This window comes from Rhinopithecus bieti, unplaced genomic scaffold, assembly GCF_001698545.2.
Source record: "Rhinopithecus bieti isolate Rb0 unplaced genomic scaffold, ASM169854v2 scaffold_11161, whole genome shotgun sequence".
NCBI lineage: Eukaryota > Metazoa > Chordata > Mammalia > Primates > Cercopithecidae > Rhinopithecus > Rhinopithecus bieti.
The window spans coordinates 2,642,242-2,661,820 of record NW_016806937.1 but is presented as its reverse complement, the minus strand read 5'-3'; the positions used below and the strand labels follow the sequence as shown (position 1 = coordinate 2,661,820).

Below are 19,579 nucleotides of genomic sequence, written 5' to 3'. Positions count from 1 at the left end.
GCCATGCCGTTCGTCTGCCTTTCTCTTTTCCTCCTTTATCTGGGCGACTGTTTTTGGAAACTGGGGTAACTCCCTGCAGGCAGGCAGCAGGAGATATTTAGTCTTGAGCAGAGAATCGACAAGATTGGATTTACTTTTTAACAAGAGCACTCTGACTGCTATGGTAAGAAGAGTCTGAAGGTGGAGTGGATGGTGAATGCAGGGATGCAGTTAGGGGGTGACCCCAAAACTCCAGGAAAGAAATGGTAGGGGCCTGGCCCAAGTGACAGCACCAGAGGTGATGGGGAGGTGGCCGGATGCTGCAAATGATTTGATGGTAGACCCAAAAGATATGGAGAGTGAGAGAAGGAAGGTCAGGGAGGACATAGAGTTTTTGTTCTGAGCAATAGGGAAGGATGGAGTTGTAAAAGATGGAGATGGGAAAGATCAGAGGAGGAGCAGGCCGCGGGGAAGTAGAAACATCAAGCAGGGGGTTGGATCAAGTCTGGAGCTGGAGGGAGTGATCTGAGCTGGAGATAGGAATTTGGGAGCCATCAGTGTGGAGATGGAGAGCCATGGACAGCCCAGAGCCACCCAAATCCAAAAGTCACTAACAGCAGGAGACAGAGCCTTGCCCCACTCCTCCTGGCAGCCCACATTGTCCCTGGGAAAAACCTGCATATACTGAGGTCTTCTATCTATAAGGCCACACTTATGTGGGAACAGAGTGCTTCAGGGCAAAGGGCACACATTTACTCCCTGGAGCTTGAGAGCAATTTGGTATTTGAGTCCATTTGTTGTGTGTGTTTTTTTTTTTTTTTTTTAAATTAACCTCTTGAAGAGAACAAATAAAAATCCAAACGACTGACTGGAGGGCTGCTGGGGAGAGGGGTAGTCCGACAGGCCTGAAGGCAGATCTGTAATTGAAAATGGGTTCAAAGCTACCTGTAATATAATCTGTTCGAAATGTAAAATAGGGGCTGAATTTTGGAAATGAATACCTACATATTCCTGACACATGGCCCCCGAGGAATTTCTTTTTTTTAGGAAGTAGGAAAAAACGGCAGCAGACTTAGGGTTGACTTTAAATATAAAGCTATGTGTGAAAAGAATGATGCCAAAAGTTAAATAATATGCTTTTCTCGCTCTATGAATGGTTTCTGGGGCCCTGGCTATATATAAATGCTGCGGTAGTAATGGAAATCTCATCTTCCTAGGACACAGCACCCTCCTACAGAGAATGTACCTCCTATTTATGTGTACCACACAAGCAAAAGAGCATCTGCCAAAACATGGATTTATTTGTGCATTACTGTCAGATATGATCAAAGACAAAATTCTGATAGCTTTGATGATTATCTGTAGTACTAGTGACAGAAAGAGTACTTGTACAGAACATATTCATGTACAAAGTCCATCATTTATTTAGCACTAAAATCAAATTATGAAAACATCAATTCCATCTTAAAATAGGCATTTTAAAAGCATTTCTGTGGTTCTAAGTTTGCATCAAGACAATCTAAGTTTGCATCTGCACAATCTGGATACCCAAATCCCTCTATAATCTCCAATGACAAAGACAATTTTTGCTAGTTGTGGAGTGTCAGAGGGGAAGCAGTGAAGCCCTGCGAACGGTCTAATGGGCCCAGGTAATGCTGTTTCTTTCTCAACGTGAGGTTGCATCCTTGATCTTCAGGAAAAGAGATTTGTGCTTGCTTAACCAGGTTCCAGTAAATGGTCAGGGATCTTCTATGCAATAAGGTTGCAAAATTTACTGAAGAGGAAAAAAAAGCACAATGGAGTCTTCTTGCTCTCTTACACTTGCAATGTTAGGTTTCGAAAACAGGGCCCTTCGCAGTCAGCAACCAAGTCCTGACTTCTGGATGTAATGCAGGCTGGTTAACACCCCTTAATAACTACTTTGCAATTCCCAACGACTCCCTGACAGCTTTTCTAGACAGGGAGTGGAATCAGTGTGCGGGTGCTCTTAGGCTCTCTGAGGCAAAAATAAGCTCAGTTTAACCATTTCCCTTCCGGGCTGACTGCTGAGTTACGCAGATTCCAGTTCATTAAGCCCTGAGTATAGAGTATGAGGCCAATATCTTTTCTTTAGTAAAAGCCATGCCGTTCGTCTGCCTTTCTCTTTTCCTCCTTTATCTGGGCGACTGTTTTTGGAAACTGGGGTAACTCCCTGCAGGCAGGCAGCAGGAGATATTTAGTGAGGCCAGCATGGTGGGGTGCTATCCTCTGTACAACCATGAGGAAGATGAGGCAAATAAGATCGAGAGAACATTTTGTGACCAGGCGAAGATGACCCAGTTTGTACCTGTGCTTTGTGGCTAGTGAAACTGTACATCTGAAGCTGTCCAAACTCCCAGACACAAGGAATCCCAGTCTCAACTCTAACTCTACTGTGATATATTATATGGCAGTGATTCTTATTTAGGAAGGACTTTGATTTCTCCTTGGCCATGGATTTTTGGGTTAAAGGGCCTGGGCTGTGGGTCAGCAGGGTGGGACGGTCCTGGAAGACTCACAGAGCCAGGGACACCCACATCCTCCAGCATGTCCAGTTCCCTATAATTCCCTATGGCCACAGGAAATAAGCCACGAAATGGGACAAGATTCTGGTTCTGTACAAGGCCAGCCAGCTCCTATCAAGGACACACAGAGGGATACGTCTACAAGGAGCCATTCTGTGTTCTTCCGGCCTTCAGTCTTCCATATCAGTGAATTTTCTCTTCTTGTAATTCTGAACGAGGTTGGAAGCTGTGATCTGAGAAGCCTGCCCCTTCTCCCAACACTGAAAGTCATTCAGTCCTTTCTGCCCTGTTTGAAATAAGCCCCTCTCCATCTCGTCTAGCCTGCCTACCAGGACTGAAGTGTCTTCGTTGTAAGCATTCTGTGAGGAGTCCATGATGCGGCGGAAACGTCCAATAAAAGTCTGGAAAACAAGGGAGTAAGAGAAGTTAAGGTTGACCTCACACCCCACAAAGTCATATCCATTTTATCTCAGAACATTTAAATGGCATGAAAAGAAAGAATGATGTGTAGGACTCAGAAGGAGGTCTGAATTCCCTCTAGCACCCAAGAAAGTTATTGCACATTGCCAAGCCTTGATTTCCTCATCTGTGAAGTGGATTGTTATGAAAATCCAGTAAGTTGTTAAGAAAACCAATGAATACATGTAATGCACCTAAAAAATGGCTAGCACACAGCAAGCTCCCTGAGAAACTTTTGTCATTATTAGCATTGTCTTATTAGCATTGTCATTAGTCATTAGTAGCAAATGCTTCTGTCCCAAGAGACAGAAATGATGGTTTCTTCTAACAGTAACAGAATAAAAAATAATTATGAAAAATTAAAATAAGGTTATACCATAAAGGATGGGAACAGATGTATAACATTGTTTTGTCCTGGAAAAGTAATAACAATATGAGTTATTGTTTATTACACGGTGTTACATAGTTTTACCACAACTCTACAATTTTGGCACTATTATCATCTCCATCAATTCTTACAGGTGAATTGATGTCTACAGAGGTCAAGTAGCTTGACGAAGTCATATTGCTAGTTCATGGCAGGGCCAAGCCCTAACCCCAGAACAAAGGAAGGAAACAAATAACCCAATAACTCTTGTATTTCCAACAGGAACTCTCAGGCCAGGGCTGGAACTGTGTATCTAAGTGCCTGTCATCTGTAATGTACCATCACCCTTTTTTGTCTTTTTTCTTTTTAATAGAGATGGGATCTCACTATATTGCCCAGGTTGGTCTTGAACTCCTGGGCTCAGTAATCCTCCCGCCTTGGCCTCCCAAAGTGCTGGGATTACAGGTGTGAGCCACCACACCTGGCCATCATCACCCTGTTCTCATTTCCTAGAGTTCCTGCTGGCCTTAACTTGTAGCAAGCAAATATGAGTAGTAGCAGACAAGTCATATTAAAAAAAGTGTGTGTGTATGTGTATATATATAATATATAATGGGAAGACAGTGTAACTGTAGGCTGACCTGGAATAATAACAAACTAAATTTACAAGTCATACACTGTCCTGGGTAAAAGTAGTATCTGGGCTGGCTCCTGAGACAGGTGCAGCACCACAGGTTTTCACACCCATTACTTGCCTGCAGCAGAGACTGGGAAATGTCTGCATTCTCGGGACTGTCAAAATGCAGGAGTTGGGAGCCAAACCCGTAGAAATGGGGCCCCATTTTGTGGAGGTCCACCACATTGGCATCCGCACTGAACACGGTCCTCCAGCCCTCCTGGTAGATCTTGGGGAGTTCCACAGAAAGGATCCGTCGCTTGTTGTCAAAAAGTCCTTTTGCCAGCCACAAGGGGAGTTCAAGCTTGGAACCCTGCAGCATGCATGAATGTAGATTTTAAAAACAGATAAATAACATAGGAAATGTGTGTGATGAAAAGGAAATACACATCGCCTGAGCAATACTACCTTTTCTCTCTGAGGGAGTGGCCATCAAGCACAGAAGACCTGGTCGTGACTTGAAGCAATGAAGTGCGTGGGCTGAAGTTTTATGTGATGATAGAATGGAGACAGAAAATGGACTTATACAACAAAAACATGGTGGAGAACAAAAATGTAGGATAAGAGAGAGTCTTCTAACTAACACAAATAAAAACTGTCCAATTGTAGACACTTCAGAACTATAGTAAACATTTCCTTTTTCTTCGAATATTCAATATTTATTCTAAATATCCAATTGCCGAGTGCCTGCTATGTGCTAAGCACCCTACTGGGTGCTAGGGGTCAGAAAGAAAAATAGGATCAACCTGAGCTGGGGTGGCAGCCCCTTCCCATCCCACTTCACAGCTTCAGAGATGACAGAACACATGTCTCTAGTTTTTAAAGCCTCAACAGAATTAGAAAACAAGATAAGGTGGTCATGACAGACCAGAAATTAAGAGTCATAGATCTCCAAATAATCAAAGGCAAACAACTGGATTGAGTGAAGCAGTAAAAGCCAAAAACTCTCACAAGGGAGAACTGTTGCAAAAAGATGGGAACAGCTTTGTGGGAGTGGAAGCAGAGCTTCTGGCAAACTGCACAGGACTCGACAGACCAACATTGAGTTCAAGGCTGCCAACACCACCAGGACATGAGGGCCTAAGATCTGAGACAGAAGGGACGGATGTAAGCCCTCTATCTGACATCGAATAGCAGAGAAATTAGGTGCCAACTTTAAGATGAATTTAAAAATCAAATGGAAATTCCAGAACTGAAAAATATAACAATTGAACCTAACAAGTCAATAGATTAAATCAAATTTAACATGTTTACTGGACTGGATATGGATGAAGAGAGGACTGTGAATGGGAGAAAAGGTCAATAGAAAATATTCAGACTAAAGCATCTAGAGAAAAAACAGAGAAGAGCCTAAGAGATGTATGAAATAAGGTGTAAAAGAAAGAAAAACTTCAACATGCATGTATTTTAATGGGGAGGAGGGACAGACTGAGGCAAAATAAATGTCTGAAGAGATAATAGCTATACAGTATTCAAAATTAAAAAAAGATATCAAACCACAGATTCAAGGAACATTATGAATAACAAGTATTAATAGAATAAATACTAATAAAATCACAACTAGGCATATATTACCTGAATTGTGAGACCAAAGACAGAGAAAATCTTAAAAACAGCTGTAGATGGGAGTGAGGAACACACTGCCTTTAAAGAAGGAACATTAAGAGTTAAAGCCAACTTCTTAGCCGGGCGCAGTGGCTCATGCCTGTAATCCCAACACTTTGGGAGGCCAAGGCAGGCAAATCACCTGAGCTCAGGAGTTAGAGACGGGCCTGACCAACATGGTGAAACCCTGTTTCTACTAAAAATACAAAAATTAGTCAGGCATAGTGGTGGGCGCCTGTAATCCTAGCTACTTGGGAGGCTGAGGCAGGAGGCTCACTTGAACCCGGGAGGTGGAGTTTGCAGTGAGCCGAGATCACACCATTGCACTCCAGCCTGGGCGACAGAGTGAGACTCCATCTCAAAAAAAAAAAAAAAAAAAAGCCAACTTCTTAACAGAAACTATGGAAGACGCAAAACAATGAAAATTGATTTTTTTAATGTGCTAAAAGAAAATAACTGCGAGTGTAAAATCTTATACCCAGTGAAAATATTCTTTAAAAGTAAAGGTGAAATAAAGGCATTTCCATAGAGAAAGGATGCAGAAAACAGTTAACATGGTAGGCCTGAGACTGCTATCTTAGCAAGGCCTGCTTGTAAGGTTGGCCCTTGGTTGGCATCTGGGAACTTGGATTTCAGAAGAGGGATTCTCACCCGTCCCAGAACCAATGAGAGTGTGCCTGAACTGTTTGTGCAAACAATGCGATTCATGTTGACCAACTGCTTTGCCTCTGGAAGTCTGAATTTTGGTCTGTGCTGGACAGAAAGTGCCACATGAACAGCCTCCAATAAAACCCTGGGGACTGAGTCTGTAACAAGCTTCCCTGGTAAACAGTATTTCACACATTTTATCAGAATTCAAATTACTGGAGAATTTAAGTGTGTCCTGTGTGACTCCACTAGGAGAGGACTCTTGGAAGCTTGTGCCTGGTCTCCTCCAGACTTTACTCCATGCAACCTTTCCCTCTGCTGATTTTGCTTTATATCCTTTTGATGTAATAAATCTTAACCATGAGCTGAGTCCTTTGAGTCTTCTTAGTGAACCATGAAATCTGGGTTGGTTCTGGGGATCTGTGACACAGACAGAAACTGAGAATTATCACCAGAAGATCCAGAGTAAGGGAATTCTGAAGAGAGAATGAAAATGATTCCAGAAAGAACTATGGAAATGCAAAAAGCAAAAAAGAGTAATGAAAAGAATATGTAAGTGGATATATAATAATAGTGTTTTATAGGGTTTTCAATGAGTCAAATTAGAATACATCATGATTAACACAAGTGACAAAATGGGTTTAAGTGTTCTAAGATTCTAGTCATTTCTGTGAAGTAGTGAAAGTAGTAACTTATATAACATTCTTTTTAGTCAAAAATGATTGTGTAATATATTTAAGGTAGCCACTAAAATAAAAGAAGAATATATAACTAAATAAACTAATAAAAAGGTAAATGAATAGCAAAATAAATTTGATTAATGCAAAAGAAGTCAAGAAAGGATAGAAAAAGAAAGCTAAAACACAGATGGGACATAAGAAAAAAGTAGGAAGGTAAAAATGAACACAAATATGTCAATATTAAATTAAATGTAAATGGATTAAATATACCAATTAAAAATCAGCACACTGAATAAAAAACAAAACCCAACTACATGCTGCTTAAAAAGAGACATACCTTAAATATGAAGACACAGAAAAATTAAAAATAGGATGAAAAAATGTCATGTAAACACTAATCAAAAGACAGGAACATTACTAGAGATAAAGAGGGACATGTGACAACAATAAAAGGGTCATTATATCTACCAGAAAATTAATATTTGTCTAAATGAACAGAAGGATAAACAGACAAATCCATAATCATAGTGAGAAACTTTAACATTTTTTTTTTTTAAGAGATGGGTTCTTGTTCTGTCACCCAGGCTGGAGTGCAATAGTCTTCTAGGCTCAAGTAATCCTCCTGCCTCAGTCTCCTGAGTAGATGGGACCATAGGCATGTGCCACCACACTCAGCTAATTTTTCAATTTTTCCTAGAGAGAGGGTCCTGCTATGTTGCCTAGGCTGATCTCAAACTCCTGGCCTCAAGTGATCCTCCCACCTCTACCTCCCAAAGTGCTAGGGTTATAGGCAGGAGCCACTATGCCTGGTCCACATGTTTTTCAGGATTTAAAAAAAAAAAAAAAAAAAAATTGCAAGGATAGAGACTATCTCAACAAAACAATTAACAAATGAGCTAATTCACACATACAGATTATTTATTGGACACCATGACTTCACACAGACATCTTTTCAAGTCCACACAGAATGGTTAAATTAGTCTTATGCTTTGCCATAGAGCAAGTCTCAGCAACTTTCAAAAGACTGAAATCATGCAGACTATGTTTTCTGGCCACAGTGGAATCAAGCTAGAAATAAAAAGCAAAAATGGTAAATGACCAACCCAAAATGTTTGAAATTAAGCACTAGTCTTGTAAATACCTATGGGTCAAAAAAGAAATCACAATAGAAATTAAACAGTTTTTTAAAATTTTTATTTATTTTTTTGAGACATTATATTGCTGTGTCACCTAGGCTGGAGTGCAGTGGTGTGATCATGGCTCACTGCAGTACTGACCCTCCAAGGCTTAAATGGCCCTCTTGCCTCAGCCTCCTGAGTAGCTGGGACCACAGGTGTGTGCTACCGTGCCTGGCATTTTTTTATTTTTATTTTTTGTAGAGATGGGGACTCACTATGTTGCCCAGGCTGGTCTCGAATTCCTGGGCTCAAGTGATCCTCCCGCCTCCACCTCCCAGTGTTGGGTTTATAGGTGTGAGCCACTGTGCCTGGCCTAAAAAGTATTTTAGTTCATTGATAATGAAAATATAACACATCAAAACTTATGAAATGCAATTAAAGTTGTACTTAAAAGAAATGTATCGCTATGAATGTATAAAAGAAGACTGAAAAATTAATGATCTAAGTTTCCATTTCAAAATGTGGGTGTGTGTGTGGTGGGGAATAATAGAAAATTAAACCCAAATAAAGTAGAAGAATTAAGAACTTAATGACCTAAAATAAGGTACAAAAGAGAAAACTAACAGAGTCCTAAGTTAGTTCTTTTAAAAGAATAAAAAAATTGATAGACTCCTGGCAAGGGTAATCAAGAAAGGGAGAACACAACTTATTAATATTAAAAATAAAATAAGGGCACCACTGTAATCCTACTGACATTAAAAAGATAGTAAAGGAAATTCTGAACATTGTACTGATACCATTGAAAATTTAGACCAAAAAAAAAAAAAAAAGATACAAAAATTAGCTGGGCGGCCGGGTGCGGTGGCTCAAGCCTGTAATCCCAGCACTTTGGGAGGCCGAGATGGGCGGATCACGAGGTCAGGAGATCGAGACCATCCTGGCTAACATGGTGAAACCCCGTCTCTACTAAAAAACACAAAAAACTACCCAGCTACTCAGGAGGCTGAGGCAGGAGAATGGCGTAAACCCGGGAGGCAGAGCTTGCAATGAGCTGAGATCCAGTCACTGCACTCCAGCCTGGGCGACACAGTGGAGGCTCCGTCTCAAACAAAAAAAAAATTAGCTGGGCATGGTGGCATGCGCCTGCAATCCCAGCCACATAGGTGGCTGAGGTGTGACGATCACTTGAGCCTGGGAGGTCAAGGCTGCAGTGAGCCGTATCACACCACTGCACTCCAGCCTGGGCAACAGAGCAAGACCCTGTCTCAAAAAAAAAAAAAAAAAAAAAAGATAAAATGGTCAAATTTTTAGTTAAAAACCAATATACCAAAACGAACACAAGAAGAAATAAAGTCTGAATAATTCTATAAATGAAATTAAATGTCATACAAACCTTCCTACCCAAATCTCCCATGCAGAAGGATTCTAAAGTATTAATGGAGACACTCTGCACTCAAAGAAGTGGAACATGACTCCCTCCTCCTTCAGTGAGTGATAATGACTTCCATCCAAAGAGTACAGTATGAAAACGTGGAGCAACCTCATGAACATTACCTCTGCCAAGGTTCAAATGAAGAGTAAAAAGTCCTGTTGATAGCAGGTACCCTTAATATGTGATGAAAATGGCACTTTGCCTCTGTGGTCTTCCTCCCTAAAGCTGATAACCAAGTCTAATCCTGAGAAAAAAGTATAAAAACAAAAACAAAGGTGGCTGCGCGAGGTGGCTCACACCTGTAATCCCAGCACTTTGGGAGGCTGAGGTGGGTGGATCACTTGAAGTCAGGAGTTCCAGACCAGCCTGGGCAACCTGGTGAAACCCTGGCTCTACTAAAAATACAAAAATTAGCTGGGTGTGATAGTGGGCACCTGTAATCCCAGCTACTTGGGAAGCTGAGGCAGGAGAATCGCTTGAACCCAGGAGGTGGAAGAGGCTGTAGTGAGCTGAGATTATGTCACTGCACTCCAGCCTGGATGACAGGGCAACTCTGTCAAAAAACCAAAAAACCAAAACCAAAAACAAAACTACCCCAAAACCAAAGATTTCCAATTGAGGAACATTTTACAAAATACCTGACCACCACTCCACAAAACCGTCAAGGTCATTAGAACAAGGAGGTCTGATTAACTGTCAGGAGGCTAAGGAAACATGTCTACTAAATGCAATGTGGTATCCTAGGTGGAATCCTGAAACAGAAAAAGGACATTAACTAAAAACTAAGGAAATATGAATAAAGTATGGGCAGCATAGCGCCATGTTTACCAGTGTTTATGGGAACGAAATCCTCATTTGCTAGGATACAAAGTCAACAGATAATGTCTACATCCAAACAACAACAACAACAACAACAAAAAACAACCCAACAAGGTAAGTTTAAGAATATTATTTAGAAATACAGAGATGAATCTTAAGACACCACTAAAAAAGGTACATGAGCCCTGTGGACTTGGAGGGGGAAGTGGGAAAAGCAAGGCAGGGCCTGTTATTTTTTCTTTTCTTTTTTTTTTTTTTTTTGAGGCGGAGTCTCGCTCTGTCGCCGGGGCTGGAGTGCAGTGGCCGGATCTCAGGCTTTTCACTGCAAGCTCCGCCTCCCGGGTTCACGCATTCTCCTGCTCAGCCTCCTGACGTAGCTGGGACTACAGGCGCCCGCCACCTCGCTCCGGCTAGTTTTTTGTATTTTTAGTAGAACTGCGGGTTTCACACGGTGGTTAGCCAGGATGGTCTCGATCTCCTGACCTCGTGATCCGCCCCGCTCGGGCCTCCCAAAGTGCTCGGATTACAGGCTTGAGCCACCGCGCCCGGCCTATTTTTTCTTATAAATCTTTCGGTACTATTTGACTCGAGATGGAGTCTTGCTCTGTAGCCAGGCTGGAGTGCAGTGGCACCATTTCAGCTCACTGCAAACTCCGCCTCCTGGGTTCAAGCAATTCTCCTGCCTCAGCCTCTGAGTAGCTGGGACTACAGGCGCCCGCCACCACAGTCAGCTAATTTTTGTATTTTTAGTAGAGATGGGGTTTCACCATGTTGGGCAGGATGGTCTTGATCTCTTGACCTCGTGATCCGCCAGCCTCGGCCTCCCAAAGTGCTGGAATTACAGGAGTGAGCCACCGCGCCCGGCCTACTTGACTTTTAAAACGTTGGTTATGTATTACTTTGATAAAAGTTAACTTGAAACAAACAGACCAAACAAAAAACATCGTTCTAAACAAAACAGGTGAAACAGGAAATCCAACATAACCATTACAAGCCCTGTTCCTGGGACAGTTTTATATTTGAAGCTATACGACCTTTGGTTCCGAATCCCAGCTCACCACTAACTGAAGCTCCTGGCCAAGTGACCCAACGTTTCTGGCTGTTGAAGGATTAAAGGGAAAAGCTTACTCCCCACACCCATCCATGCTGGCACTAAGTAAGCCCTCAGTAAGTGGGTGCTGATCCTGTCATCATTATGCAGGCATGAATCTAGCAACTTGGGGTTCCCACTTATCACATGCTCTTACAGAGCCCAAAGCTGTTTTAAGGCAAACATAATCAGAACTCTAATTCTGAAGTATTCAGCTGGAGCCAATCTTCAAGCATTCAACACACGTTGCAGGGGGTGGTGGGGGAAGACACTAACGAATTTGGACGGTTTCAAAAATGAAATCAATGTTGGAGGCTGCTTGGCGACCCAGGATAAATGTAGTTTCACCACAGATGGCGAACAACAAGTCTGGAGACCACCCTGAGCGCGACGGGATCCCCGCAGAGTTTCCAGGAAGAAGTCGTTAGCGCCTTCGGCCGTGGCTCCACGAAAACTACAAATCCCAGGGGGCAGCGCGCCCCGACGCGGCGTCCCAGGGCCGCGAGGCCCGCCGGGAGCTGAAGTCTTTCCGGGCGGGACCCCGCACCCAAAGGCTCACCTGTGGGACGGCGTTGTCAGTCTCGGCGCCTGCGCTCCGCTCCAGGAAGAAAGGGGCAAGGCGAGGCAGGGCGGTCTCCGTGCGTACCGGCAGCTTCTCGTGGGACATCAGAATGTCGTCCAAAGAAAGAAAGTTCTCCTCAGGCCCCAGCGCACCCGACTCCACTCGGAAATAAGCCTCCGACATGGCGGCCACTTGAGCTTCTCCGCTTCCACTCGCGTGATTCGGAGGAGCCTCAGGGAGTTAGGGGTGTACAAGACGGGGAGGCGGACACTGGGCAGTATGGTTGGGGTCAGGAAAGTGGATTGAAACTCGTTTCCCGCGCCCAGGGACGCGTCAGACAGGAGCAGTCGATTCGGACGGTACCGCCCAGGCAGAAGCAATCGACCAAGTCTGCAGATTTAGAGCAGCTGGACAGGGCAGGGGAGCGGTAGGTGGGGGCGCCGGAAGTTCTCTTCCCTCCGCTTGTTGCCCAGTAGGGGAACGTTACGAAGAAGCTGGTACGCTCGCTGAAGCTCCTGGACGCATTTGTACTGGATTGTGTTCATGTGATCCTTAAATATTTATATGAAATTAAAAACACTTTGCAACACTTTAGGGGTTTAAAATAAAGGCATCTTGTGCCCTTCACTCCAGGCCTAAGTCCAACTCTTTCCTACAGTTTTTTTCACTGTGCAACTCCGTTAATCTTGGTATTTGAAAGAAATGTTAAACAAAAACTTCCAGCACTATCCCCAGCGAGTTATTATAGTCTAGATGATGAACCAGTGTGTTGTATTTGGTTAGTATTTTGGTGGGGGTTGGATGGGGTGGGTAGAGGGGTGGAGCACTAGACTGCACATGGTTTTCAAAGGTTGTGAGTGTACTTCAGGGTATCCTACCTCATCATCAACTGACAATCTCCTTTTGTGGCTCTGAATTTAAATCCCTAAAAATGGAAATCCAATTGGTCCAGTTTATCGATTGGTCCAGGCAGGCCACAATGGTCACAGATCGCCAGCCACCCTATAGATGGGGGTGCCTGTGTTGGGTGCGATCACTATCCAGTGACCAGGGGAAGGACCCTGGTCGCATAGTATCAGGTTCGATGACTGTCCTCAGCCAGGGCTATGGGTGGTAGCAGATTATTGAGAGATGCACTACAGAACTTACTTTGTCTAGAAGAGCATTTCTGTGGCTACTGGAGTTGGGAGTAAAGGGTGTGTGGGAAGTGAGGTGTGTATTAATCGTGGATTTTAGTTTCTGTTTTCTGTATTTTATGATGCGTTGACATCTTGGGGCCTTGGGGACCTGGGGAAGAATTGCCCCTCCAGAGTTAGCTAATTCCTAGAGATAGCAAACAACTTGCTTGTGAACACCCCTTTCATATACAAACCAACCAACCCAAGCCTATATCCCCACACCACCTTTATCCATCTCACACACCAATATTTTCCCTGCCCCAAGTCACTGTAATAAATCACCCCATGGCCAAGTACCAGACAACTAAAATTCACCCCTATATCCCAGAGCTCGCCAACATTATTCAAACTATTCAATCCTAAGCTTGCTCAGACTTCCCTTCCCTGCCTCGCCCATTGCTTCCCATGGCAATAAAGGCTCTGGGCTTTCTCCTTGCTCCCCCTACTTCCTCACTGACCCTAATACTCTCTCGTGTGGTCATAGGCACAGTCCCTTCTCTTAAGAACTATAAAACTTTCAAAGGCATTGGCCACTAATTCATTGATTGTCATCACCCAGTCACCTTTATAAATGAAATTCAGAGGACAATGAAAACAAGGTACAGTGGGGTGGAAAGGCATGGCCAAACTCTGGAAAGTCTTGGTACCTTTCTAAGGAGTTAGGCCATTCCATAGAAAATGGGAGGAAAATGCAAGGTTTGGGGGCAAATAATAACATAAATCTGAGCTACAGGAAGAGAATTCCAGCAGTAGATAAAGAAGAGAGAGATTAGATACTTGGAAGCTGTTCAATGGGCAGTATTTGGCAACCAATTGGATATAGGAAGTGAAGTATAGAGAGTAGTCAGAGATTCAAGTTTTGAACCTGGTTGACCGGGTGGATGGACATGTCATGAATAGATACACAGAACACAGGAATAGGGGCAGTTGGAGGGAAAGGATGAGTTCAGTTTGGGACACATGGTGTCCAGGAGATACTAGACAGGAAGGTCTGCAGCCCAATGGAGAAAGCAGCCTAGAAGCTTTAGAAAGGAGGCACTTTGAGAGGCAGTTATATGAAGGTTTTTTCCTTTTTCATATTTTAAATGTTCGGTTTGTGATACAGTCCAATGTAAAAATAAACACAATCTGCAGTGATAATTAAAATTTCTCTGATGACATGGATATATGGTACTGGATGTAGTTTGAGATAGAAATATAATTTGGCTAATTGAAGGCAATGTTATTTACTGCCAAGGACAGTAAGCTATTTTTTATGCTGATATAATTAAGATAGATGCATACTGATTTATTGATGCCAAAGAAAGGCATTATCTTCATACAAAGACTAGAATACTGGCTCCAAACTCAAATACCACTATTATTTTAATAATAAAGTAACAGGCCAATGTTTAACATAAAATCAGATTGCCTTATTTGTCTTATTTAATGTCTTGGCTCATCATGAAACTATCATTGTGTATATATTGTTACTCTTTTTAAACTATCCTTTTGTTGAAGTAATGAACAAGTGAATAAATCAGAAAAAGGTGAAATTAACGAATATTTCAGCTTATGATGCTGAACTGCATCAATTCATTTGACAAAAGTGGCATGTGGTTTTCAAGCACAGATATGTATTAATAGCTTAAATCCTAAGAGCCAGTAGTATTTCTGTTCTCTGAGAAAGCTGATACTGATAATATTCAGAGTATATTTGGCATATTTACAATATACAAAATTTCAGTATTCTGAAAAATGTCTGCTGGATCCTTGAAAATAGAGTATTTTTTTCATTATAATCCTTTCAAGATTTCAGAATCATAGAACTGCAGTGTTTTATAACTTAGAACAAGTGTTTTTGGTGAACAGGGCAGGGGCTGCTTTAGCTTTAATGACTTGCCCTCAAAAGTCACAGCCTCCAAAGAACACACAGGCTTTAGATGAGCAAAACCTCAAGCAACTTTTACATCTGTTCTTTTGAATCCCAGTGCTTTCTAAATTTCTTTCATTGAGTGAGGAGGTTGTGGTGCAAGTGACAGAAATGCAAATCTGGGGTGGGGAGAAAAGGAGAAATATGAAAACTGTGCACATGGTTCATTGAAAGAAAAAGAAAGAAAAAAGAAATGTATTGGGCACCATCCTTCCAGTTGTCTGCTCAGGCCAAAATTTTGGGGTTTTCCTTGATCTCCTCTCCTAACCCTTACACTTTGTAGTGGCCCATCAGCAAATGTTGACTTAACATTCATATTTCTAGAATCTGACCATTTCTCATCATTCTGGTTTAAGTCACCATCACCTCTTTCTTGAATTTTTGCATTAGCTCTCTAGTCTCCTTGCTTCTGCCCATGACCTCCCTGTTGTTCCTTAAGCATCCCAGACACACTTGATCCTCAGTGCTTTGCATTGTCTGTTCTGCTACCTGAATTGTGTTTCTCTTGGATTTTCACATGGCTTGTCCCTTTCAGGTCTTTACTCAAAAGTCACTCTCGCGATGAGGTTTTCCCTGGCCACCCTATCTAAAATTTTAACTATTTAACAACAGTTTTAACTTACACACTTGATACCCCCTGCTGTGGTTTGACAATACCCCGCAAAATTCATGCGTTGGAAACATAATCCCCAATACAACGATGTTGGGATGTGAGGTCTAATGGGAAGTGTTTAGATCATGAGGGTTCTACCCTCAAGAATGGATTAATGCCATTATAAAAAGGGGTTGGGGGAGTGGGTTCTCTCTCTCCACATGCCGTGTGAGAACACAGAATTTGTCCCCCTGTTGGCCCTTCTGACTTCCACCATGTGAGGACAGCAAGAAGGCCCTCATCAGATGCCGGTGCCTTGATCTTGGACTTCCCAGCCTCCAGAATTATGAGAGAATAAATTTCTGTTATTTAGAAATTACCAAGTCTCAGCTATTCTGTTACAGCAGCACAGAATGGACCGACACCCACCTTTCCCTTCAGCACTGATCAGTCTCTAACTATATATTTTACTTATCTTGTTTATTTTACTTTGTTATTTTTCTTTTGAGAAGGAGTTTTGCTCTTGTTGCCCAGGCTGGAGTGCAATGGCACAATCTCTACTCACTGCAACCTCCACCTCCCGGTTTCAAGTGATTCTCTTGCCTCAGCCTCCTGAGTAGCTGGGATTACAGGCATCTGCCACCACACCCAGCTAACTTTGGTATTTTTAGTAGAGACGGGGTTTCACATGTTGGCCAGGCTGGTCTTGAACTCCTGAACTCAAGTGATCTGCCTGCCTAGGCCTCTCAAAGTGTTGGCATTACAGGCATGAGTCACCATGCCCGGCCATTTATCTAGTTTATTGTCTGTTACCCCTAATAGAACATTAGCTCCATGAGGGTGGGGATATTTTTTAGTTTCTTTTTCAATGCTATGTCACTGCTGCCTAGTGTGTATTGGGCACTTTGTAAGTATTTATTGAGTGATTTAGTGTCTCTTTATTTAGAGCAGTAATATTAAATTTCCTTTAAAACATCAAGTAAAAGTTTTAAGTAAATAATAGTACAGATGATATGTAGGTATTATAGTGGTTACGAAATGTAGCAGTAAAACACTGAAAATACTAAGTTAAAGTGGTTAAAAAATAATTTGCTGGGCCGGTCGCGGTGGTTCATGCCTGTAATTCCAGCACTTTGGGAGGCCGAGGCGGGCAGATCACGAGGTCAGGAGTTCGAGATCAGCCTGGCCAGCCCGGTGAAATCCCATCTCTACTAAAAATACAAACACTTAGCCAGGCATGGTGGTGTACACCTGTAGTCCCAGCTACTTGGGAGGCTGAGGCAGGAGAATTGCTAGAACCTGGCAGGTGGAGGTTGCAGTGAGCCGAGATTATGCCACTGTACTCCAGCCAGGGGGACAGAGGGAGACTCTGTCTCAAAAAAAAAAAAAAAAAAAAAATTGTTTGCCAAGATACATGCTAGTCACAATATAATTCTGTAGATCCATGAGCTTAAGTCATTAATATCATGATGAAAGTTCATTGATTGGGCTCCAGTAATGTAGATTTTGTTGAGTTTTCATAGAACTGTACTGAATTTTACCTTTATATCAACTGTAAAAAAGGAATGCTTAAGCAAATACAATTTTAAATGGCCTAGTTCCCTACCTATGAAGCATTTCCAGCAGCTGTTTCTAGTCAATTGCTGTGTTACTTCAGGAAGCCAACAGGCCTGAGTAGGGTCCAATTTTTACCACTTTAATTGGATTTGTAACCTTGGGTGAGTTACCTCTCAGAAGCTTCTGTATCTGTAAAATGGAGATAATGATAGCAGCTCACAGAGTTGTGGTGCGGGTAGGACAAATAAGCTAATACCCAGTTGGCCCTCGAACAATGAGAAGGTCAGGGCACTGACCCCTACACAGTCAAAAATCTACATATAACATTTTAAATTTAAAAAATTATTTTTAAAATTTTTATTGAGGTGAGATCTTGCTATGTTGCCCAGGCTGGTCTCGAACTCCTGGCCTCAAGCAATCCTCCTACCTCAGCCTCCCAAAGTGCTGGGATTATAGGTGTGAGCCACTGGCTTACATATAACTTCTGACTTCCCAAAAACTTAGCTACTACTAGTCTGCTGTTGACCAGAAGCCTTATTGATAACAGTTGATAACAGATATTTTACATGTTATATGTATTATATACAGAAGCGTTATTGAACAGTTAACAGATATTTTGCGTATTATATGTATTATATACTGTATTCTTATAATAAAGTAAGCCAAATAAAAGAAAATGTTAAGAAAACCATAAGGAAGAGAAAATACATTTACTATTCATTGAGTGGAAGTGAGTCATGATAAAGGCCTTCATCATTGTCATCTTCATGTTGTATAGACTGAGGAGGAGGAGGAAGAGGAAGGGCTGGTCTTGCTATCTCAGGGGTAGCCAAGGTGAAAGAAGTGGAGGACTTGCAAGGGAAGGTAGGAGAGTCAGACACACATGGTATACAGTTTTTTTTTTTTTTTTTTTGAGATGGAGTTTCGCTCTGTTGCCCAGGCTGGAGTGCAGTGACACGACTTCGGCTCACTGTAACCTCCGCCTTCCGGGTTCAAGTGATTCTCTGGCCTCAGCCTCCTGGGTAGCTGGGATTACAGGCACAGGCTGCCACACCCGGCTAGTTTTTGTATTTTTAGTAGAGATGAGGTTTCGCCATGTTGGTAAGGCTGGTCTCGAACTCCTAACCTTGTGATCCGCCCACCTTGGCTTCCCAAAGTGTTGGGATTACAGGCGTGAGCCACCATGCCCAGCCCATGGTATAACTTTTATTGAAAAAAGCTTCACGTATAAGTGGGGACTCACGCAGTTCAAACCAACCCATGTTATTCAAGGGTCAGCTGTATACAAAGCACTGAGCTCAGGGCCTAGCCCACAATAAGAGCTCAATAAATGTCTTTCTTATCATCATTATTCATGTTTGTTTAGTGCTGCGTCCTCAGCACCTCAGAGAATACCTGGGACATAGCAAGCACTCCATGAACATTTGTCAAATGGCTGTCATTATTGATGATCATCTGTTAAATAGCTGTCATTATTGATGATCATCCTTGGTCTAGGCTTGGCTACACTTGTCTCCCCTTCAGTTCCAGTTACCAAATATATTTGAAGGTGATAAAGTATTGTTCTCCAACTTTTTCCTGCAAAAAATTAGGTAGAATTTATCTCCTATGAGATCAAATTATTACAGTTATTTGTGTTTTGGAATTACAGTACCATGTTTGAAATCTTACTACGAAAGATTAATAGATCTGAACCATTGGAGTTCATTTTTACATAATTTAGATGTTCTTTTGGTTGAGCTATTTCTTGAGCACTGCTCCAAAACGCCTTCCATGAGATCAAAATAAATTGATGGGCATGATGCAACCTTGTGTGTGGGTAGCACCAATTTTAGATTCTTCCCACAGTCTTCAGCAGCACTAACAGAAATTGTTAACCCGTCTTATATATTGAGAGATATTGTATGTGCGTGTATGTGCGTGTGTGTGTGTGTCCCTCTTAACTTGCAAAGAAGAAGCTATTGCATCATTATAAGAGAGGTACCTGTTAATTCAACTTCATCAGGCAGGGCTGGTTTCTCCGAGGCCTCTCTCCTTGCATGCAGATGGCTGTCATCTCGCTATGTGCTCACATGGCTATTCCTCTGTGTGCATGCATCCTTGGAGTCTTTCTCTTCTTATAAGACACCAGTCATATTGGATTGGAGCTCCACCCTTAGGATCTCATTTAACCTTAATTACCATTTTGAAGCACTCTGTCTCCAAATTTAGTCACATTAAAGGTTAGGGCTTCAAACTGCAAGTGTTGAGGTGACACAAAACACAGTCCATAACAATCTGGTCTCTATCTTCATGTTCTGAAACTTTTTTAAAGTTTATTTTTGAATTTTTAATTGGTAAATAATAATGATATTTATATATA

General features: G+C 42.2%; 1 protein-coding gene across 2 annotated transcripts; it reads right to left on the bottom strand.

The window, feature by feature from the left end:
• Window positions 1–1,262: 1,262 nt before the first annotated feature.
• On the bottom strand, window positions 1,263–12,615 carry GINS3 (GINS complex subunit 3). Of its 2 annotated transcripts, XM_017878929.1 has the most exons (4): window positions 11,976–12,615; window positions 4,104–4,337; window positions 2,852–2,923; window positions 1,263–1,753 (listed from the first exon to the last, which is right to left on the bottom strand). In XM_017878929.1, exons 1-4 carry the CDS (start codon window positions 12,159–12,161, stop codon window positions 1,751–1,753), a joined length of 495 nt encoding a protein of 164 aa, XP_017734418.1. In that variant the 5' UTR covers window positions 12,162–12,615; the 3' UTR covers window positions 1,263–1,750. The 2 variants fall into 2 exon arrangements, with proteins under 2 accessions (XP_017734418.1, XP_017734417.1); XM_017878928.1 differs by having other exon boundaries at window positions 1,263–2,923.
• Window positions 12,616–19,579: the final 6,964 nt, after the last annotated feature.